This window comes from Phaseolus vulgaris, chromosome 4 (assembly GCF_000499845.2).
Source record: "Phaseolus vulgaris cultivar G19833 chromosome 4, P. vulgaris v2.0, whole genome shotgun sequence".
Classification (NCBI taxonomy): domain Eukaryota; kingdom Viridiplantae; phylum Streptophyta; class Magnoliopsida; order Fabales; family Fabaceae; genus Phaseolus; species Phaseolus vulgaris.
The window spans coordinates 43,694,382-43,716,615 of record NC_023756.2 but is presented as its reverse complement, the minus strand read 5'-3'; the positions used below and the strand labels follow the sequence as shown (position 1 = coordinate 43,716,615).

The window sequence follows — 22,234 nt, the reverse complement described above, 5'->3', positions numbered from 1 at the left end:
CTTGATGAATAAAAGGATAGTTGTACTTTTATAGGCTGTTTCAAAATGGTTTTCTGTTTATTCAAAAGGAATTCAGGAACTGTTGCTCTATATCAAGTCAAGACAAAGTATAACAACCCTTTTATCTACATCATCACTGAAAATGGTACTATACCAATTGCATTTTCTTTCAATCTAATTGTTAAATTAGAATTCAAATATAAAAAATCATTCGTTGGTGCAAATTAATTTTCATTTATACCAAAGCTGAGAGGGGGGATTGATGATCATGTTATTTCCTTCTGACAAATTGTATGCAGGAATATGAATTGATTGATCCTCCGCTCTCCCTTGAGTAAGCCCTCCTTGCAGATACATCCAGATTTGATTACTAGAACACAAAAGATATCCAAAACTCTACCCAATCTGGTTTAAGAATTTCCTACAACACAGAATTGTTTCATCAGTTGATTCATGTTAAGAAGGTGAATTTCATTAATCATCTATGACGTGCCTAAATGCCATCATAATGACTAATGAGCCTATTGCTCAATGGCCACACTTATAGTCTTCAAGTCCGGTGGATTGTGTTAAATGCAAATATATGTATGAGTAGAGTTTCTATATAATTCTGAGCAGTGTATTGCTTGTTTAGAGTTCTGATTTCTGAATATTTTTAAGAAAAAGAGGAGATCAGCACAAGGATTGACTCCAGACCATCAAAATAAGGGTAACACAGTGAATGCTCAAAATTGCTAAACCAATTATAGATTTATGAAGCATAAAGCAAGACATACTTGAAAAGGAATAATCAAGTTGTAACTAGTGTGTAACCAAAAAAGGGTAGCAACTAGTTAGCTTTTCAATATAAGAGTCATCTCAAACAATCAGAAAGGTGAAAGAGAAATTCCACCTGCTAATGAATTGTAAATGGAATGAGATATGCCGTTATAACCGTGTAAAAATCAAGTAAGCCTGATCAGATCAGATACAAGGAAAATATATACTTTAAGATTTTTCTTACAGATAAATATATAAACATTATTAATATAGTTGATTGGAAACATGTCTCTTTATACATCACAAAGATAAATAGTTCAGAGTTTCGTTAACTGAAATCACCAGGGTCAAAAGAATGAAACGAATGCAGAAATTATAGTTCTTGGTCTACTTTTCTGTCATTTGCTTCAATAGCAAAGGCCTCTGCACCACGAGTGTTGTTAAAAATGATATGTTTCTAAGTGCTCCTTCATTCCCTTTAGCAAGTGGCAAAGCTCTGCACTAACATGGAGCGATGTGTCTTCAGCAAAGAATTCTCGGACAACACCATTCACATCAACCATACTACAACCAGGATTTTTTCTGACCCTCCTTTCCCTCATAAACTTCCTTATCTCTAAGGCTTCCTTCCACATATCAGCAACACAATACATATTCCATAGAAGCATATAAACACCATCATCATTTGGTTCAAGTTCAATTACCTTCTTTCCTGCTATTTGGGCCATGCTCAAATTCCCATGGACTAAGCAAGCATTCAGTAATGATCTCCACATAGCAGCATCAGGGCTAATTGGCATCATCCCAATCACTTCTTTTGCTTCTTCCAGCAATCCTGCTCGGCCAAGAAGATCCACTAGGCATCCATAATGTTCAATCTTTGGCTTCAGGTAACGGCACTGAATCATTCTGTTGAACAACAACTTTCCCTCCACAACTAGCCCAGCATGGCTACAAGCAGTTAAAACTGACAACAGGGTTACCTCATTTGGGTTAACCCCTGATTCTAACATGCGAGAAAAAGCCTCCAACGCAAGATGCCCTTCCCCGTGATAAGCATACCCTGATATCATTGTAGTCCATGAAAACACATCCTTCTTCAAGATTTCATCAAATATCCTTACAACCAAGTCAAGCCTTCCACTTTTGGAGTACATATCCATCAGAGCATTGCTCACCGCAACATCCAGCTCCAGCCTCCTTTTCTTAACACAACCATGTATACATTGACCAAAATCAAGAGCCCCAACATCCGCACACGCCGAGAGCACTGCCACCATCAAATCCGCACAATGAAGAGCTCCTCCATCACCAGCTTCCATCTGCTTAAACATCTCCAAAGCCTGAACTGGAGCTCCTGCTCTGACACACCCAGTAATCATAGTCCATGAAACCAAATTTCTTTCAGGCATTGCATCAAACATTTCACGAGCACAACTCACATTGTTACACAACATGTACCCATTCAACAAAGTAGTCCAAGAAAACACATCCTTGGACCCCATACTCTCAAAAACCAATGCAGCCATTCCCATCACCCCATTTCTACAATACATGTCAATCAGAGCATTCCCCACAACAGGGTTTTCATCAAAACCATTCCTCAACAGCATTCCATGAACAACCCTCCCTCTAACCAAATCCTTGCACTTCCCACAAGAGGATAAAGCTGCAACAATAAGGAAGCTATCAGGTCTTAGACCCACATGCAAGCAGCGGGAAAACGCAGAGAGGGACTTGGAAGGAAGACCAGAATGAAGGTAGAGGTTGAGGAGGCATGTCCATGACACTACATCAGGATCATTAATCTGATCGAAGACCCTCTGTGCTTGTTCTGCTTTTCCGACATTCTTATAACTTTGAAGCAACTTGCATGACAAAGGTTGTTGGAGATTTTGTGTGTGCAAGAATCCTAGTGTCACACACAGTGCATGGATTCGCTTTATCTGGTCGATGCTTGCACAACTCTGCAGTGTTCTCTGCAAGGATACGTACTTCATCAAATCAAATTGGTTCATAGTTCATATGGTTAGAAAACATAAAAATCATTTTGATTTTCTTAAAAAACATTTTACTTTTTTAAAAAAAATTTTGAATACATTTACTCTTTTAAATATGTTAATCTTTTATATCAAGAGACATGATTTTTGGATTTTTTTTTTAGTTCAAAACTCAAAAAACATATTTTATCATTAAAATTACTTGTAATACAAACTCTGACTGTGTAAAGATACTTTTACATGTTAATTTGTTGGTTAAAAACTGATTCAGTGATAATGTATGCAACTTTTCTTTAAATGTAAGCTTAATGAAAAATTATTTTATATGTTTTTTCTCTTAAGAATACTTATAGGAAGTCATATTCTGTATGTTTAGCCATGTTACCACTTTTCCCTTCATTCATAGAAGTGCAGGCAGAACAGGAAATATGTGTAAAGAAACTCTGAAGCACAGAAACATGAAACAGTTGGTATGAGCAAAGAAACTAAATTTCATTTCATTTCATTTGAAAAGAAAAACATATTGGTGGAAAATCATAAAACAGATGCAAGTACTGTTTCTGATCTGTGCCATGAGAACCAAGAAATAAAAACTTCTGATGATTCTTTCTGCTGCCACACCAAAAATCCAGTTCCCTACTACACTCTTATTGATTATTCAAAGTCACAACCCCCTATAACTACACAGCTCATAGAGCTACCAAACTACACAATGCTGAAGGGTTTCTTCTCTTGGTCCTTCAAGGAAAACTTCTGGAACCTGACATAGTAGGGGTCAATGTTATCCCCAACAGCCATGACTTTGGTTCCATCAGAATCTTGAAAGGTTCCCACAGGAGCACACAGTACACCAGGCCTACTGGGGCAGAACTTGAAGCTGTAGATCTCATAGGCGTGATCCCCTTCAAGCCTCTCAATCTTGAACTTGCTTGTGATATCCTGAGGGTTCCCACTGGTGCTCACAAACCAGAACCCTGACCCTTCCTTGCTGAGCTTCCACACTGTAGGCTGGTTGCAGGCTGTGACCACAGGGAAGTCAATGGTGAGATCAGTGAGAGTTGGAATGTGGTCAAGCCCTTCTGCCGAGAATGCCACTGGTGAGCCAATAAAAGAAGGGTCACGGATAACATCAAGAGGGCATGTCTTGTTCCTTGTTTGGCCTAGTGTGAGGCCTCCTTCATCAGCCCAAAGTGGCCACACATAGTACCCCACTCCTGGCACCAAAGGTTCCCCTTGCTTATCCACCACTGGCTCAGGCTCAGCAGCTAGAAGTGGCTGTGTGTTGAAGGCCAAGAGAAGGGAAAAACATAGAGGGAGAGACTGAAGAAACATGGCAACCTTCATTTTCTCGGATTGAAACCAAGTATTGTCTGTGTCTGTGTCTTGTGTGTTACATTCTCATTATGCATCATTATATAGTGCTGCATTTTGGCAAGTGAAAGAGGTTGTTGTGGTGTAGAAAATTTGGGTTAAGCAGCACGAGGAATATAGATTGAATAAATTATGATGTAAAAATATGAAAGTTAGGAGACTGTAGTACAAAATTGCTGTGGATAACTATGAAAATAAATGTAATCGCTTTTCACATCAAATAATACAATTCTTCTGTTCTCACTTATTACTTAATATTATATTTGGCACGAGGGACACGAGCGTGGTGCTAACTTTGATTTTGGAGAATATAATAAAGGAACAGAACCACGAGTGATTCGACAATTGCCTTTACCAAAATGTTCTTTTTCAGATATTTACTAATCACAAGTGTTCTTTTGATTCACAGTAGTTACAAACCATCTTATGCAATTTCACAAGCCATTGCATTCAAAAGTTCTTTGACAAAACACTTCTCCAAATTTGTAGCCAAGATGAAGATACTAATGCCCCTATTGTTTTTTACTTGTAGATGTGTAGGTTGATTCACAAAGAGAAAGAAAAACACCATAAATAGAAATGTTTCCATTTTCACCAACTATACTGCAAATTCATTAATTCTTTGTCTTCTCTTCATGATTTAGTGCTGCAAATTGAGGCAATCACTACTGCAATCACATGCTCCTGCTGCAAGTTACTGAACTTCAACATATTTTATATACTATGTTACTTTTTTTTATAAGATTTGATGACTTTTAACTATTATTATTATTAAATTGTGAGACTATTATATTGTGACTCTGGTTAGTGAGACTAAAAGGGCTTCGAAAGCTTAAAAAACTAAGTTATAATATTAATAGCATGTGGAGTCTTTAAACGAAGAAAGTAGAAATAGCAGTCACAGAAAACTTTGGTGGTGAGGATCCATTCTTAACTCTTGCTTTAATCAGATGTCTTAATATGGATACAGCGTTTAAAGTTCACAAACCCAGTTCTACAGCTTGGGTTAAACAATGCTTAAATTTTTTACTAGTTTCTCCTTATAGAAAACCAAATAATTTTTTTAATAAATAACATAATAAATCTCAATGTCCACAATATAAAGTTAAAATATTCATTTTAACAATTTTTAGAAGAAGAAACTTTATCTTTAGTTTATATGCTTAAAATTCATTCATTTTAAAAATTTCTGTATATACCGTTTTCAATCTTTTTAAAATGGTACATAGAAATTAAAATAAATAAATTTTAAATACAGAAATAAAAATATTTATATAATTAGAGAAAATAGTTAAATCTCCATTTTACAAATAACACAAACATAAATGTTGCTCAGAGCAAACTAAAACCATGTTATAATCAACTACTCGATATTTCACATTTTCAATTAGATAATATATTCTGAATTAGAAGGCCTTGGACAAATACTTCATCTAACAAAATAATAATGTGCTTTGTTATCATGAAATTAAAATCAATGGTAAAAGTGTTTCATTTTTCACCCGATGTATACGAATATCAGAGCTTATTTTTTAGCTCATCATGGAGTTGTAAGAAGGTATTGACATCGAAACTCAGTTTGTTAAACGGAATTTTCTTGCATGGATTTACCATCCAAGTTCTCCTCATGATGCATCCCATTCAAGCTTTTGCTAAATTTTTCTCCAAGCTTTGACCATTCAGCTCGAATATGTGTTTGGTTTTTCTTGGCCACTTCCAACTCATTTTTCAAGTGAGGCACTTGTTCCCTCAACTCATCTCTTTGAGCTTTAAGAATCTTTGCTTCTTCAAAAGCTTCTCTTTTTCTCTTTGTACTTGTTACCTTGGCTGATTGAAAAACAGAGATGTTAGCTTTAATTGCATTTATTTGCTCTTCTAGCTCTTTCTTCCTTTTCTCCAAACATGATAACTGGTTGCTTAATTCATTCTCTAAGGACGAAACCTCCTTGAACTCTTTCTTGTTAGCTTCAAGATTTTCTTCGAGTTTATCTGCTTTCAAGATGTTGGTGCTGGCAGATTCTATTTTCCTATTAGCCTCGTTGTAGTCACAACTCCTGCGAGTGAATTCTCTAGAAACTTCTAATATCAACAACCTCATTTCTGCCGAGATTCCATCATCTGCAGACAACTTGGAAAGATATTCTATGGTGGATTTTATGGTACCAGATTGTCCAGTATGCAGTAGATCAGTGAAGTCTTTGGAAAGAAGGTCTTGCAGAGTTTTCAATGCTTTCTTAGTCTCTTCACAGGGTGTGATGTTGGATAATTCAGTAACGACTGTGGTATCTTGGGAAGGAGACATAACCGAGGTCTCAGCATCAAGAGAAGCATAAAATGCTTTCATTTCTACGTCATCCAGAGTGATATCCCCCTGATTCTTGGGAGATTCAATGGTAGGCAGCATAAGAGGGGAACTAGTTTTTGCATGTAGCTCTTGAATGGGACTGGGAGCATTTTCAGTGGATGCAATGGTTGGAACTCGATTATTTGAAGTCTGAAAAAGGTATGGGACTTGTGATTCAGGCTCAACCTTTAACGGACGAACCATAAGCACCGTGTTTAATCCAGATTCTACAAAATAAGAAAAAATATAGCAGTGATAATGAAATTTAATCCAGATGTGTTTTCTATGAACAAATGGTAAAATCATGTATGGCCACATTTCAATTGGAAGAAATGCTAAATGTAATTAAAAACACGGGACAGGAAATCAAGTTTCTCAAGCTGCTGCCACAGATTATAGCAAATCTAGCATTGAAGCTAATAGTAAATGTTGTCTAAATCAATCTCTTACTCTATTATAGCTACCACATGATGCATCGGTTCATCATTATTAGTGACTTAAGGCAGAAAACAGCTTAAACAACTCATGTGCAGATGATCAACTATTGTTACAATAAAAACTTGAAAAATATAACCATTTAGATGTCATGTCCTAGCTAAATTTTAAAACATTTTCAACCATTAATTGATCAGATTTTTGTTTGGGTCCATCTACCACAGAATATTATAGTGGAAATTGATCAACTATATAAGTAAATAAAATTGGAGTTGGAGATAACATCAATTTGGGGGAACAAAGATAATGCTTACCTCTAGCACTACTGGGACCTCTAAAACATGTAATTGAATCTTGAGTAATAACATCCAGACGTTTAGGACGCTTAGGGCATATCATTAAATGACGCTTTAAATGAGAAGTCCCACAGTTATCTTGCAACAGTTTTCCACAGTGTCTGCACAGAACTTTACTACCTTCAGTGGTTTGAATTCGCTGCATTTCTTCCCATACTTTAGAAGTCATTTTTGGGCGCTTGGAACTATTGCAATCATCGTATTCATAATCTATCTCAATGCCTGTTGTATTCTCATGTGCCATTTTCTCCTGTTAAATAAATATGAACTTAACTTAGCAAAGCAATTCATAATTTTGTTGAATTCAAATAAGGTTGCTCACACAAATAAAAATGGGTTCACAAACGCCTGAACTCTGGCATCTACTATACATCAATAACAACAAACAAGCCTTCAACACTGCAATCTTTATATTAAAGTAAAACAAACTCACCTGCTCAGCTCTTTGAAAATAAGCAATAAGGTATAGCTGAAATAAGATTTCTTTCATTCATATGATCAATTCCATAAATTCATAAAGTTACAAGTGCAACTCAGATATGCAATTCAACACCAAAGAATTAGCAAGATATGACTAATAGCTCAATTATCCTAAATAAGATACATAACACAATGTGCTGGACTCTACGAACAGAAAGTCCAAGTATTGAAAGCAAAAGTTTTGCTGGTAAACAAAACAAGAAAAGTAAAGAAGACCTTCTGCAAGAAAACTCAGACTATAAACCAACCACCAAACATGTTTCCCATAGTTACACATTAGCAAACAACAACTTGCATGCTTTGCATCAAATGCACCACCATTTAGACCAGAGTTGAAATATATGTCTCCAATTTTTTTAGGTTTCCCACATATATCCTTCTTCAGAAACAATCTTACTTGGAGATATGGTAAAACATACTTGGCTGGTCAAGTTGTGAGGGACTGATCCCTTTTGCATGCTCAATCCCTATTAGTTTATCACTTGCCATGATCTCCAACTCAAGAAAAATATGCATATTATTACACCTTAAGGAACAGCTACAATACATAGATGGTTTTTTGCCAATTTGGTTTGTTATCAAGCGAATTATATTCTGTCATTAATAATGTTCTTTAAATAACAGTCAATCTCTTCATTGACTATTATAATTCAAACAATAAACCTTTTCAATCTTTTTCTCTACTTTTTCTTCTGAATTTCTTCAACATAAACCCAATTTCTCCACTCCAAATTCCAACAATACCAAATATTCAACTTTTTTTATAACTTTTCAAATTCAAGTTTCACAGATCTCAACCACGAACAAAAATTCAGTAGTCCTCTATTACATCCTCTAACAATTGAAATTAAACAATAAAACATGAAGCCCATATCAAATAAAAGTGACGTCAATTTTGCTTCTTAGAATTGAAATTGAAAGGAAGCTCGCGGCAAAAACAAAAGGTTAAAAATTGAAAAACCACAATCATGGTTACAATAAGAATTGATGAAAAGGGGGTTTGTAGTGTTACTTGGGTTGTGCTGTGAGAGGAAGCCTGTTGAAGGTTTTTGCAAACGTCAATGGAAGTTCAGAGGCCGTAGCAGCTGAAAGAGACAGAAACTGTATCCAACGGAGGCAAGAGACGAAAAGCAGAAACTCAGGTATGTAGGTTTCGGGCTTGGGCCCGGGCCGGGCTATACGGTTACCGATTCTGGCCGAGTCCATGGGCCCGAGGATTTGAGAAGGGACTAGATAAAGGGTTTTGTTGAACATTTGACTTAATGTATTTATTTCCATAGGTTTTGTTTTCTGTGTAATTAAAACAAAGTTGTTTTGTTTTTTTATTGTTATGATTTTTAATTTAAATAGACTTTATTTATAATTTTATATTTGGATTTGTTTCACAGAGTTATATTTTACCTTATCTATGTTTAGTAAAATTTTATATAACCATTATTTCCAATTTGAAGATTATTTCATTGCATGAATATTTATTTTAGAAGACATTGTTAAAGTTATCATGGTATAAAATGTACATTTGTTAGTTATTTGTTAGTTTTATTTATTTTTTAATTTTATGTACTTTCAATGTTTAAGAAAAAATTTTATGCATTTCTGCTTGTAATTTAAAATCAAAATTTTATTTTTTAATAATCTTTTATCTGTGTGTCAATATCATTTATTGTAATGACATATAAAATATTAATATTTGTTTAAAATAATACAAATAATATTTATAATATTAATTACTGATAAAAGAAATTAAGCATTAGTTATGGAGCTGAACCACCTGTTTATGTTTTATTTAAACATAGAGAATCTAGTCAAACTTAATGATTAATTAATACATATTGATGTCTTTTTTTGTACATGTAAGTACATAAACATAATGTATTGGGTTTAAAAGACTTATTTTTTTATATTTTGTGATAAATTATAGTGATCAATGAAAATTTTGTTAAAAGTTATTTATCATGAGAAGCAATAACTAACATGAAGATCCTAAACACATTTAACCTAAATTATTATTTTTCATCATAATTTATTTCATACTCAAACTCTTATAACTAAAATTTAATCCAGAAAATAATTAAAGAATCCAAAGTAAAATTAGTTTATCATTCATCTTATTGTTTATATCGTAAAATTTAATTCAATAATAACAGTGATGATATGGGATTGGAATTTTTGCCCTTGATCATATAGTAAAAAAAATAATTTCTCAACTGCAGAACACTTTGTGGTTAAAACAAAAATTTCAGCCAAATATAGAAAGAGTTTTGAAGCAAAATTCAACCTAAGTATAAACTTGCAAAATTCAAGAGTAAGTTAACAGATTTAAAATTAAATATAATTGTTGTCTAATTTTTACCCATAATAGTATTATTTTCTTACACTCAATTTTATTTCAAGAAATGAACTTCTTTTGAATTGGTTTTACATTAAGAGCTTATATTTTTAAAAATTTATATATAATTTAGTCATGTATGCAGTTTAATCTTATTTATACCTAGTTTTCTCTATTATGAAGTGGTGGAAATATTGAATATTGTTATTAAGAGCATTATGTTAACTTCATGTATGTTATAAATAAACTAGTAAATATATATTTTTTATATTAAATAAATTCTTAGGAGTTCCCAATTGAATTTATGAACAGTGTACAAAAGTTCCATAGTTCCATAATTTGTGATCCCTTTGTTTTCTGCTTCTAGTGCCTTGGCAAACAATGAAACTCAGTCTACAAGTAACAGATGGTACAGATAGTCCTCAAAATTATTATATATAAACAAGCATCTGGATACATACATATATCAATCTTTCCAAAAGACTAAGAGGTCACAGTTGACACCCTAAGAAAGTAGGGTACCTAACAATGTCATAAGAGAATTAACCAAATTAAAGAATTACACAATTGTTTATCTTTCAAATCTTTCAAACCTTTCAAATCACAACTTGGTTGCAATTTGGAAAACCAGAACATAATTGTGGCAGCTAAAGAAAAAATACTTTTTGTTGCACTATTCTTTATTGACCATAAGAAAATAAATTAGCAACCGATCCTATCACCAATTAAATGAACTTGGAAGGAATGGTGTTGAAGTTGATATTGATACCTAGAACGAGATTGTAGAATATTGAGTGAAATATGTAATACTAAACGCTGATTTAGAGAAACATGTAAACAACTTCAAATACTCAATCTATTTTTTGTAGAATGCTAAGTTAATATCTAAAGTCAGTTCTAAACGTACTCAAGACCTATAGTTATAACTATCATAACAAAAAATTCAAATAAACAAAGAATGCAAGATCCTCCTTTGAGCACCTAGAATAACAAACAAACATATCCAGTATTGCATACATGATAATAAAATCCAGGATTACGATGCACTTAAAAAATCCTGTATCACCATGCCATTACTAGAAAAATGCTGCATCACAAAGCGCCCTTTCAACAGAGCCAAAATAGAAGAGAATCAGAGGATATAGCTTTGAGGTGAGGTGAGAAATTCTTACGGGCAAACCAAACTCAATAATTCTTTAGTGAGTTTTGGCTCATAAACCCCACTTTTACTCTGCCTTTGTTTTTCATCTTCACTCCCTGTTGTTTCCGAAGGATTTGCAACCAACGCAACTTCTTCTGATTATGTCCATGTGGCTTATTCCCTGACCGTTTCACAATATCAAGTTTGGAAGGCTTTGGTTTCTTTGAATGTTGGATGTGCCCCAGGACCCCTTCTGCAAGTCTATGAAACTGCCCAACTTGGTTTCTCCGAGACAACACTTTTGCAGCAGCTCTTCCCTTTGTCTTTTCAACCTTTTTTGTTCGCACTCCATGCTTGTCTTTATGGTGGAAGACATTCCGCAAGTGATTCCACGTAGTAGGTTCATGACCTTCTCTAGAATGAGTGTTACCATGATTATCATGATGATGATGGTGATGATGGTGGTGGTGAAAGATTAGTCCCAACTTATTTCTCAGCCTCCTTAGTCTTCCAGTTGTTTCCTTAGGATACATTTCATAGTGATGTTTATAAGATTTGAAACTTCCTAATCTAGGAGAAGGGTAGTCATCATCCATCTCAAGATATGAATTGTTTGTTTCCTCTGAACTGCCCTCATATGCAGCATCCACCATATTTCCTGACGAGGGACTTTGTATTCCATCTGATAAGGAATAGTTCTCAGAGTCACTGTTACTACTACTATTGTCACTGTCTTGCTGAGAACTCCAGCTAGAAGAGTCACAGTCAGAGTTAGAGCTTGAGCTTGACTCCTCCCGTTCATGATGTTGTTGTAGAACCCTTGTCTTCCGTGGTTCAAGATGACTACTGTTAAGAGTCCTTCTTCTGTCTATGTGTTTATGGGAATTTACCTTAATCTCACTGGATCTCTGATCCAATAGGGTTGGTTTCATTCCCATCTGATGAGGTGGTGGTTTTGCTCTCCTTGCAATAATGGAGTTGGATCCAGCTGACTTCTGTGTATAGGAAGATTTAGGACTCATTTCCTTTGGATTCTGATCAGTCTTAGACCATGCCACTGGATTTTTTCTTGCCAAGATTACCCTGTTTGTTTTACTCACTAACATGGAATGCTTCTTACTATCATGGTCTTGAGTCAAAGGGACCCTCAAACCTTGAATACCCTTACTAGCTCGACTCCCAAAATAGTCATCACCCCTGACTAACTTATTCAATGGCTTAACACTATCTATCATAGCTATGTTTTGTTCTGAATTTTGAATTCTTTTATGACTGCTCAAGCACTCTACATCAATATTCTTTGCAGACTCTGCACTATTATGTAGCCGATGGTTCTGATTTGTCGTCTGATTTTGACTCAGTGGTTCCTTTCCTGCAAAAAAGGATTCCTCAAATGCACTTGTAGAAATCCAATTTTCATCCTTACAACTTGGTTTAAATGTTTTCTGATTCATCAACCTATGTCCTTTCAAGAGGGACTTTCCACTACTCATCTGACTTCCTGAAACCCCATTGTTTCTCTGTATTACGGGACCGTCTGAATCTGCTGCTTCATGTGTAGTAAGATGACTTGCACTGTTCTTAGTGGAATCCATCACATTGGAACAAATTTGGAAAGCTAAAATCCGAGACTCGATTCTTTTGATTGCACTAACCAAATCATCAGAGAAATCTCCCTTCTGATCCAGATGTTCAACCTGTCCGTCAGCATTAGAGTTTCTTTGGGCTTCATGGTTTCTATTCATCAATAATACATTATTCTCTTCATTTTGCCAATCATCTTCTGCATCAAACATTCGTAACGATTCTTTTGCGTGCTCACCATCACCATATAAAGGGTTTACATCATTTTGCTGTTGTTTGCTATGACTACTCCCTGTGTTTGGCGAACTGTCATTGTCATTAGACACATCTGTTGCCATCACTGCATTCTGTTGCATCGTACTACTTTCCTCACCTATACTGCATAGTGTTTTACATTTTGTTCCTCCATCATCAGAGATACTAAACTTTGACAGCTCTGGCAGTTGTTTCTTTGAAATTAATTTCAACTGAGGCTGTTCATCCTTCTCTGAAGTCATTTTACTACAAGTAGGATATTTGACTGAGCTTTGAGAAATGTTGGCTACCACTAGAGAATTTGACTCCTGCCACTGGAGAAATATTTTTTTATTCAAAGGATAGCTTTAGTAAAAGAAATCATATTCTTTATACTGCCTAAAGTTCAGTAGGTGCTAGAATGTGAAGCATTACCACAAAAGTTCATTTTATTCCTCTCATTAAGGTAAAAAATAGAAGAAAAGATAGAAAAGAATCATGACATCTCTCATTTACAACTTTTTACTCCTAAAAAGAAGGGTTCCATTGGAGAATGGTGAATCATATATATGAACCTTTAAATGAGTCTCAAAAACACTTTCAACAGCAACATCCAGCAAACTTTTCAATAAAGCTCGTGCCCACTCAACCAACTGCCACAAACAAAACGAAATTACACATCAAAAGAGCTACCACTCAATAAACACTCAGATGTCTCTAAGTAGTTAGTAATAATACGATAAAAAACAACAGCAAGAACGAAAAAAACACAATTCTTTCAGATTCCTAACTAGTCACGTTAAATTGGGAACAAAGCTATCAACTGAAGTCGGTAATACTCCTAGTCGTTTATGTTTCCAATACGATAATATTTGTTTCCTTTAAGTAAATAGTTTGAGTTTAATTTCATGCACTTTAAATATGTATAATCATTAAAATAATCGATACAAAAGTCTAATATTTTATTACGGTGTAATTTATTTATTATAAACCTCTTAACTGGTTCAAAGGATTAAAATTCATAAGAATATCTCGAGACTCGCGGAGAAATAGTTACAAAAAAAAATTACAGTATGAAAAAGGTTTTTACAGAGAGGATATTTTACTTAAATTCATATTCTTTTTTATCTTTGTCTTTGTTCCGGTAAGAGTTTCTTCCAATTTCTGAAACTCAATCAGACATTCAAATTCTGTTCTCTTATTTTCTCTAGCTCTGGGACCTTTACAGTGGTTATCGTTGAGATCCCCACTCTGAAAATCTTCAAGTAACCGAAATATTTTCGAAGATTTTACGCTAGCATTGTTGTTAAGTTTCTTACTTTTTGATCACTTACACTATATGTGATACACTTGCAACAATTTCTAAGTAGAATTAGCAGAATCTAACTAATCAGATATACACCAACATCTACACCGACCCAACAAACATGGAAAATGCAATGCAAGTAAAAAGGAAGTGACATACATGCTTTGAATTCGAATTCTGCAAGGCGATGCTATTATCTTCGAGAAGTCTATATAACAGTCTTATGGCGAGGAAATTGTTATGCGCTTCCTCCAATTCCATTGCAATGAGCTCTTCTGGAATTCGATTTTGCCTCAGAAATTGGCAGCGTACGTGTAACGATGACCAAAACGAACCGTTTGAATCAGAAAATCAAATTAACGAAGAAAAATACAGGAGTACCTGCATTGCGGCGAATAATCAGTGGATGAAACAGAGCCTCAAAACACGAACGTGAAATCAAATGGAACGAAACGAGAAATTCGAAAATTGGCAACAGTTGCAAGTTGTAACTGCTTAAAAATAAATAAATAAATAAATATTTTATAAAGAAATTAAGAGTTAAATATATTTTTTTATCCCTTTATTATAATAAAAAAATTGATTATAATACGTTAGAATAAATTTTAATTATTAGTTTTTTTATAAAAAAATTATTATTTTTTCTTATAAAATTCGTAATTGTTTTGATCGATAAAATTCGTTGTTGTTTTGATCATTGTTTACATACTTTAACTGATGATAAGGTGAAACCTCAAATTAAATTAATTTTATACATAAAAACATTCCAATCATTTATACATTACCAAAATTCTAAAGTTTGATTAAAGATACAATTAAATTTAGTATTAAATATATTTAATCCAAAAAATAATGGAGATTTATTAAAAATACTTAAATTTATAACATATTTAAAAATGAATTAAACTTTTTTTATACAAAGCTTGGATTTAAAAAAAATTGAATATATTTTAACTGGTGTATTATTTAGTGCAAATAATAATGACAGTAATTAAAAAAGTTATTGCTATCAACATTTGAGATGAAGAATAGGAAATTAAATGAAACTTAATATGAAAATTGAAATTTAATTTATGTATTACAAAATTGAACATATGAATAAGTAAAATTATATTGGAAGCAAAGTATATAAAAAAAAAATATTGGATGAATTAAAATATATACAATATATAAAACAGGAAAGAAAAATAAATGCAATGCAACTAATAACAGGATTATTTATAACACAGAAGAATTGGTAGATTCAGATCACATCACATGGAACTCTTGTCAATAAAATTACAGAGTGTTCATCTTTGAGACAAATTGATCTTCTGGATATGTACAAGATGTTCTAATTCCATTGGATCCCAAGCCATTTTCCAGACATGTTGGTATCTCTTGTTATGAACATCATCATCCTATTTCATTCAAAATGTTACATTATTAATATATGTTGTTTCATGTCTGCTATCAGTGTTTCTCAGACAGTTTAAGCTGAAGCAAATGAAGGTGATGTGATAATTTTATTATGAGACCATAGTTGTAAATGTTTTATAAATAGTAAAATATATTGTGAGTATTCTTATTTGAAACTAGTAAAGTGCAAACTTCATCTTCACAAACTTTTTCTTTGATTGATAAAGTAACTGTGAATTAGATTAAGTAGAGATTAATAAATCACTTTGAAATGCCATAAATTTACACTAACCTTTGTCATTGGTAGCTGCTCTACTAATGGGTTTCTCTCATTGTCATTTCCATAATGGTTGCTGCATTTTACCACTTCCTTCACTTTGGCTTCATTGATGCCATTAGAGCCTTCAAAGTTTTGTTCAGTGCTGGAAGGTAAATGTTGCTCCTGCAAACCTGGAAATCAGAAACCATTTTAGGCAGATAATGTAATGAACGCTAAAAGAGCTGACAATTAAGAAGTAGACTTTAAGTTTAACTTAATTTCATAAAACCGACTTATAAATGAGATTTACATCCACTTATAAACTATTAAATGTCTTAATCTCTAATCGATATAGAATCTCCAATATTTTTCTCAATCAAACACGAGAGATCATTTTGTCAGTAGTTATGAAGTGAATTTCAAACCAGGCTCTAAATGACTCTGATACTATGTTGAGGTGAATTTAAACCTAATTCAACCTTATAACGTAAGGTGAGATTTGCACTCATATCGATGTGGGATCTTCAAACATCAGTAACGAATAAATTACTAACATAAATTACTAACACAAATTACCTTGGACAGTGGTGATGCATCTCCTCTGCCATGAGACCATCAACTCCAATGATGGAGGAGAAAGCAATGAAAGAAATTCTCTGCCCCTACGTTGCAGTAAATCCAATGAAGCCGTGCGTCGTTCTTGCAACAAACCCAAAATAGCCAATCTTTTCCGCTGCTGAACAAATTGCAAAGCTCCCATGTCCAAACGTAATTTCTGTGATGCAGTTCCATATTCTGCTGGGATAATAAATTTGAATAATTTGTTTCAAGTTAGTAAGTCAAAATACTGATCAAATCAACTGTTAAAAATAATAAGATATTTTTTTTCCTGATTCATCTTCTAGCAGATTCAAAAAACAATAAAGAAGTACAAACACAGCATGTCAATAATCAATACAGTTTCATTCACACTGAATTAAGAAACACAGAAGTAGTTGAAAAGTTGAGTGTGTATGACTAAATTTATAGCAGTTGAATATTTCTTAATCCGTGTGCCATGATTTAAAATACTATTATTGAAAGTGAGGATGTGACAAAGTGAATTCAATACCCTGGACACTGGCAATGCTTCTTGTTCCAGGTGAAAATGAATCCCAATTCACGTTATTTTTGCATGCTTCTGGTGGAATCAATGAAAATAACTTTCTGCCTTGTCTCACATGTGGTTTCAATGGAACCAAAGTGGTTTGCTGCTGCATAAATTGTCTGTGACAATCAACAGTGTCAACCAATGTTTGCTTCTCTTTGAAGGATGGTTGGTTACAAGGATCAGTGAATTGGATATCATCCATGCTACTTTCTGGTTTGATTACATGGAGTGCAGTTTGCTTGACAAAAATCTCTTCTGGGGTTGGCTCAAAATCAAGAGCAATGGAAACAACCACATGATTCCATTCATTTTCTGAGAGTGATTTATCCAGATTATCTCCAAGCTTCATGTACTTTGTACCAATGATAAGTATATGATAATCTAATGCTGGGAAGTCGAAACAAAACCTCTTATCAGTTAAGGACTGAATCTCCATTGTGTTGCCATTGATGGTCATGATTGGTCTAAACAAAATTGAGTCCTTACCCATTGGCCCAAGAACAAAACAGAGATCCATGACAGGAAACTTCTCACGAAACCAGAAACATAATGATGGACCTATACTTTGTTGCTCTAACCATTCTGGGATCCTAGATCCTGGCAAACAAAACATGGTGTTTCCAGCTTCATGCAGTTCCTGATAATCATAAATTATTCATCAGTTTAGCAATTTTAAGTACATAATCAATGATCAAATCAAAAAAGTATAGTCATAAATAATGCACAAGTTTAGCAGCATTAAGTACATTATCAAAGAAAAAAGAGCAGCCATAAATACATAAGTTTAGCAAAATCAAGTATATTATCAATTATCAAATCAAAAAGTATAGTCATAAATATTGCAGAAGTTTAGCAATATTAAGTACATTATCAATTATGAAAACAAATGGATAGTCATATATATATTGCATTAGTTTAGCAACATTAAGTACATCAACTATAGAGAAGATACAGTTAAAAACAACCTGGTCCAATAGCATGGCTGAACAAGAGAAACTCAAGGATTGGCAATTTCCAGCAGAGAAATATTCTAAATTTGGTGGAATCCCTCTAATTTCTTTAAGATGCTCACAGTTATCCAAATTAAGTAATGTTAACGAGCGACATTCTTTGATGCATTCAGGAAGAAATGTGAAGTTATTGCTCGATAGCTCTAACTCTTTCACATTACCAAACCATGCTAAAACCATGGGAAAGTATTCATCTAGTAGATTGCAGCCTGAGAGACAGAGACATTTTACATTTGAAGACACAAAGCTTACTTTTTCTTCATCATTCTCGTCTTGTTTTAGCAACAGCCACCCTTTACATCCCAGGGCGAAAATCTCAGCCAGTTCTGGCAACATAACAATGCTACTCGGCAACTGAACATTTCCACAGTCAACCAGCACCAAGTCTTGAAGTCGAACAAGATTTCTAAATGAAGATGGGAATTCTTTCAAGGGAGTATTCTTCAACTCTAGCTGTGTTATATTTTCCATCTTTCCTAATATTTCTGGAAAACTCTCAAGACTAGAACAAGATGAAAGATCAAGTTGTTCAAGAGAGATCAACTTGATGGGTGGAAAACTCGTAAGCTTGCTGCAACCAAAAGCACTCAAGACTTTAAGTTTATCAAGAAAACCCACAGAATCATGAATTGCTTCTAAATTCTCACAACACTCAAATGTCAGTTTTTCTAAATTCTGGAGAGTGGATATGTCAGGTATTTTCGTCAAACATTCACTCCCATCAAAATTTAAAACTGTCAGATTCATGAACTTCTGCAAAAGAAGAAGGGAAAACAAATAAGAACCAACTGAATAATCTTCGAATGATCATGGAAATGAACTCACTACACTTGCCTTTGATATGGTAGCTAACTCAAGTGATGTAAAGCAACTTCTGGGTAATTTGCATATGGCAAGTTTGTTGGGATGAAAATCAGTTGGTAAATCATGTAATGGATATGTCCACCATTCTAATACTCTTAAACTATTTGGAAGATATGTTGGACCTTTTGAAAAATGAGAGTTTCTTATAATTAGTGTTTTGAGGTTTTCCATCTTCTTGAAGGCCTCTCCATCCCATTCTACAAATACTTCTTCATCTTCTTCAAATAAGGGGAAATCCAAACAAATGATTTCAATCTCACTAGTCCCCTGTTAGAACAAAAGGCACAAAAAACACAGCAGTTATGTGAGTATACATACAAATAGCCAAAGAAACAAATCAAGGTCACAAATCTAAGAACAAGCCATCCATGTCAGTCTTACTGAATTTTCTGCAAAAACTTGAATTATATCTTTATGGAACCATAACCTCCTGTGTTTCCCAAGCTCTTTGGGTGACTCTTGGCGATCAATTTCCTTCCCCATAACCTCTATCAATTCATGAAGTGTCACACAGCCATTCTTAATTTTTATGAGAGATTTATCCACCAACACTCCTATGCCATATTTCATGCAAACACCATGATGAGCACCAAGTATATCTTCAACCTCTTGCAATTCATATCCTTTCAAGCAGCAAGCGATGTCTAGAAAAATTCTCTGTTGATTTTCCTCTAAAGCATTATAGCTTACCTTAAGTATGTCTTGGATCCTTTTGTTAGGGATCTTTTTGAACTGATCTAATGCAGATTCCCATTCTCTTGTGCCTTTCCCGAACAACAAGGAACCTATTACTTCCAAGGCTAGTGGAAGACCAGAAGCATAAGCCACTGCTTGGTTTGAAATGTCCTTGTAACTTGGATCAACTTTGTCATCTTTAAAAGCATTCCAACTAAGCAATTCAAGTGCTTCTTCCTCATTCAAATCCTCTACCTCATATTTTCCATCAACCCCATGAAGCAAATGTTTGTCTCTAGTAGTTATGATGACTCTACTGCCACAACCAAACCAATCACGCTCTCCAACAGTTGCTCGAACTTGTTCTAGTTTGTCAACATCGTCAAGAATCAAAAGAACCTTCTTTCGGTGGAGCCTATGCTTTATTATTGAAATCCCTTTACTAACACTTCCTATCTTAATATCCTTCTCTCCAACTATTTCAGAAAGAAGCATCTCTTGGAGATGTACTAACCCGTGTTTAACAGCATTTTCTCTAACACCATCAAGAAAACATAAGCCTTCAAATTGATCTGAAATTGAATTGTAAACTGCTCGAGCAAGCGTGCTCTTCCCCATTCCACCTATTCCATGAATCCCCACAATGTGGACTCCAATATCAGATCCAAATTGAAGAAGTGACTTTACTTTTTGCACTCGATGCTCCATCCCAACGGGGTAATCCGCAACATGCAAAGGTCTGCGATTTATCTTGTTGGAGACCTCTTTAACTATCTTTGCTATAAACTCATGTTCATATTCACTTCTGTCCAACCAAAAAGTTTTTGTGAAGACATGCTAAAATAATCATATCCATTATTAAGAATTGAATTTAAGTCTAACTCAATGTCATAAAACCGACTTAAAAGGTTAAATTTGCATCCATATATTATGCAATGTTTTTATCTCTAATTGAAGTGGGATCTCCAACACTCCTCACACCTGTCACCTACTATCAGGTCACCCACGGTCGGATTGCAATCTGACCACCCATAGTCTCAGTCACAAGTTGGAAGTTTCAGCATTAAGGATATGTTGGAGATCCCACATTGATTATGGATAAAAACGATACAAATCTCATCTTATAAAACTCATCCAGGTGCCCATTATCTGTAATTTCATGGTGTAAAAATCTTTGTCAATACATAGACTATTTACTCAAAATGAAATAATATGTAAAACATGAGTGAGACCATCCTATGATCATGGTTCCGACCAATCTCTCTGCAACATGAAATGTCACATAGATATTGGTCGGATGGACACACATGATTGTCTGAGGAGAGGGGTAGCATACCCAAGTTTGTAATGCTTGCCAGACACATTAGCTGCTTGGTTAAGAGCCATCTTCCATTTTTGCAACTTTTCCATGTTAAAGTTGAGGTTTTGGTTGCTGCGTGTGAACCTTTGCTCGTGCATGGCCAAAGCTTCTGCATAACTCCCAGACTGGCGTCGAACATGAGAAGGGTGGACGTCGTAGAAAATGGGCAAAATGAAGCGACCCTTTGCCTTAACACAGTCAATGATTTTGAGAAGTTCATCTAAGCAAAAGGAAGAAGAAGCATAGTTCTTGGAGAAGACAACAATGGCCATCCTAGAGTGTTTAATGGCAGTAATAAGTGCTTCTCCAATTTCATCCCCTCGTTGAAGCTCCTCATCGTCAAAGAAGACATGGATTCCCTTGTCAGAAAGAGCTTTGTAGAGATTGCCAGTGAAACCGTAGCGAGTATCAGAGCCTCTGAAGCTGAGGAACACGTCGTAGCCAAAGGATGCTGCTGACATGTTAAGATGCTGCAAACTCAGAGAATGAAACAACCAAATGGTAACTACAAAGATACTAGCAGCGACTCCAAGAACTGCATTGTCAACTCAACTCTTGTTCTAGATATTTTCATGGACACAAATCATCAAAAATCAACATCATAGTATAAATACAATAACTAGGTGTATTCACAGTTTTATTATATTAAAAAATATATAATTTTATTATTATTATTATTATTATAAATAAATAATTTATTAAAAATATTATAATTTAAATATATATATATAATTTTGTAAAAATAGTATTAAAAAATTATATAACTATTATTTAAAAATTAATATTTTAAAATAAAGAAAAATTATTCAATTATTTATTTTATTATATAAATTAATTAATTAATTAATTTTATTTACTGAAAGATCAAGTTTTATAACTAAAAAATAACACTAGACAGCTACCAATTTTCTTTATACAAGAATAAAGATTGGATTATTTAAATTAAGGAAACTAATAATATTATATTATTATAATAGGACCATTAAATTGTATATAAAATAAAAGTTGTCAATCTTGTTACTATTGATACTTCAGATTTTTTAATACAATAAAATAAATACGTTATTAAAAACTTAAAGTTATTACAAATCATTTTAAAATTTCAATGTTTTAAAATAAATTATTATTAATATTATTACTTTAAAAGTTTAAAAATATATTTTAAATTAAATGATCAAT

The 22,234-nt window shown here is 33.9% G+C and overlaps 5 protein-coding genes across 13 annotated transcripts; all 5 read right to left on the bottom strand.

Moving 5' to 3' along the window:
- Window positions 1-119: 119 nt before the first annotated feature.
- On the bottom strand, window positions 120-3,131 carry LOC137837822 (pentatricopeptide repeat-containing protein At2g29760, chloroplastic-like). Of its 2 annotated transcripts, none has more exons than XM_068646969.1 (2): window positions 1,102-3,131; window positions 120-421 (listed from the first exon to the last, which is right to left on the bottom strand). In XM_068646969.1, the coding sequence occupies exon 1, from the start codon at window positions 2,775-2,777 to the stop codon at window positions 1,200-1,202; it is 1,578 nt and encodes a 525-aa protein (XP_068503070.1). In that variant the 5' UTR covers window positions 2,778-3,131; the 3' UTR covers window positions 120-421; window positions 1,102-1,199. The 2 variants fall into 2 exon arrangements, with proteins under 2 accessions (XP_068503070.1, XP_068503071.1); XM_068646970.1 differs by lacking the exon at window positions 120-421 and having other exon boundaries at window positions 932-2,428; window positions 2,510-2,828.
- A 101-nt stretch (window positions 3,132-3,232) lies between these two features.
- LOC137837823 (kunitz-type elastase inhibitor BrEI-like) lies at window positions 3,233-4,103 on the bottom strand. Its single transcript, XM_068646971.1, has one exon. The coding sequence runs from the start codon at window positions 4,101-4,103 to the stop codon at window positions 3,465-3,467; it is 639 nt and encodes a 212-aa protein (XP_068503072.1). The 3' UTR covers window positions 3,233-3,464.
- A 1,461-nt stretch (window positions 4,104-5,564) lies between these two features.
- On the bottom strand, window positions 5,565-9,015 carry LOC137837819 (uncharacterized). The gene is made up of 3 exons (XM_068646966.1): window positions 8,758-9,015; window positions 7,224-7,515; window positions 5,565-6,701 (listed from the first exon to the last, which is right to left on the bottom strand). The coding sequence occupies exons 2-3, from the start codon at window positions 7,507-7,509 to the stop codon at window positions 5,713-5,715; spliced, it is 1,275 nt and encodes a 424-aa protein (XP_068503067.1). The 5' UTR covers window positions 7,510-7,515; window positions 8,758-9,015; the 3' UTR covers window positions 5,565-5,712.
- Window positions 9,016-11,016: 2,001 nt separating this feature from the next.
- Window positions 11,017-14,802, bottom strand: LOC137837818 (uncharacterized). The gene is made up of 3 exons (XM_068646965.1): window positions 14,499-14,802; window positions 13,609-13,686; window positions 11,017-13,368 (listed from the first exon to the last, which is right to left on the bottom strand). The coding sequence occupies exons 1-3, from the start codon at window positions 14,598-14,600 to the stop codon at window positions 11,260-11,262; spliced, it is 2,289 nt and encodes a 762-aa protein (XP_068503066.1). The 5' UTR covers window positions 14,601-14,802; the 3' UTR covers window positions 11,017-11,259.
- A 732-nt stretch (window positions 14,803-15,534) lies between these two features.
- LOC137837815 (TMV resistance protein N-like) lies at window positions 15,535-21,640 on the bottom strand. 8 transcript variants are annotated; one of them, XM_068646960.1, is made up of 9 exons: window positions 21,032-21,640; window positions 19,402-20,500; window positions 18,991-19,287; window positions 18,409-18,909; window positions 17,633-17,783; window positions 17,108-17,533; window positions 16,573-16,791; window positions 16,030-16,187; window positions 15,535-15,739 (listed from the first exon to the last, which is right to left on the bottom strand). In XM_068646960.1, exons 1-9 carry the CDS (start codon window positions 21,514-21,516, stop codon window positions 15,629-15,631), a joined length of 3,447 nt encoding a protein of 1,148 aa, XP_068503061.1. In that variant the 5' UTR covers window positions 21,517-21,640; the 3' UTR covers window positions 15,535-15,628. The 8 variants fall into 8 exon arrangements, with proteins under 8 accessions (XP_068503061.1, XP_068503056.1, XP_068503057.1 ...); XM_068646955.1 differs by having other exon boundaries at window positions 16,573-16,794; window positions 18,112-18,909; window positions 21,032-21,635; XM_068646956.1 differs by having other exon boundaries at window positions 18,112-18,909; window positions 21,032-21,635.
- Window positions 21,641-22,234: the final 594 nt, after the last annotated feature.

Bases quoted from the DNA above. Each gene is read 5' to 3' on its own strand.
- LOC137837822 (XM_068646969.1), bottom strand. From the start codon at position 2,777: ATGAACCAATTTGATTTGATGAAGTACGTATCCTTGCAGAGAACACTG.
- LOC137837823 (XM_068646971.1), bottom strand. From the start codon at position 4,103: ATGAAGGTTGCCATGTTTCTTCAGTCTCTCCCTCTATGTTTTTCCCTT.
- LOC137837819 (XM_068646966.1), bottom strand. From the start codon at position 7,509: ATGGCACATGAGAATACAACAGGCATTGAGATAGATTATGAATACGAT. The intron at 6,702-7,223 runs GTAAGCATTATC...CTTATTTTGTAG, and splicing joins AGGTCCCAGTAGTGCTAGAG to AATCTGGATTAAACACGGTG.
- LOC137837818 (XM_068646965.1), bottom strand. From the start codon at position 14,600: ATGGAATTGGAGGAAGCGCATAACAATTTCCTCGCCATAAGACTGTTA. The intron at 13,687-14,498 runs GTATGTCACTTC...TGTTTGTGGCAG, and splicing joins AGAATTCGAATTCAAAGCAT to TTGGTTGAGTGGGCACGAGC. The intron at 13,369-13,608 runs GTTCATATATAT...ATATTTCTCCAG, and splicing joins TTTTTGAGACTCATTTAAAG to TGGCAGGAGTCAAATTCTCT.
- LOC137837815 (XM_068646952.1), bottom strand. From the start codon at position 21,516: ATGTCAGCAGCATCCTTTGGCTACGACGTGTTCCTCAGCTTCAGAGGC. The intron at 20,501-21,031 runs GTATGCTACCCC...TTGGTTGGACAG, and splicing joins GGCAAGCATTACAAACTTGG to AAGTGAATATGAACATGAGT. The intron at 17,784-18,111 runs GTTGTTTTTAAC...TATGATTATCAG, and splicing joins CAGCCATGCTATTGGACCAG to GAACTGCATGAAGCTGGAAA.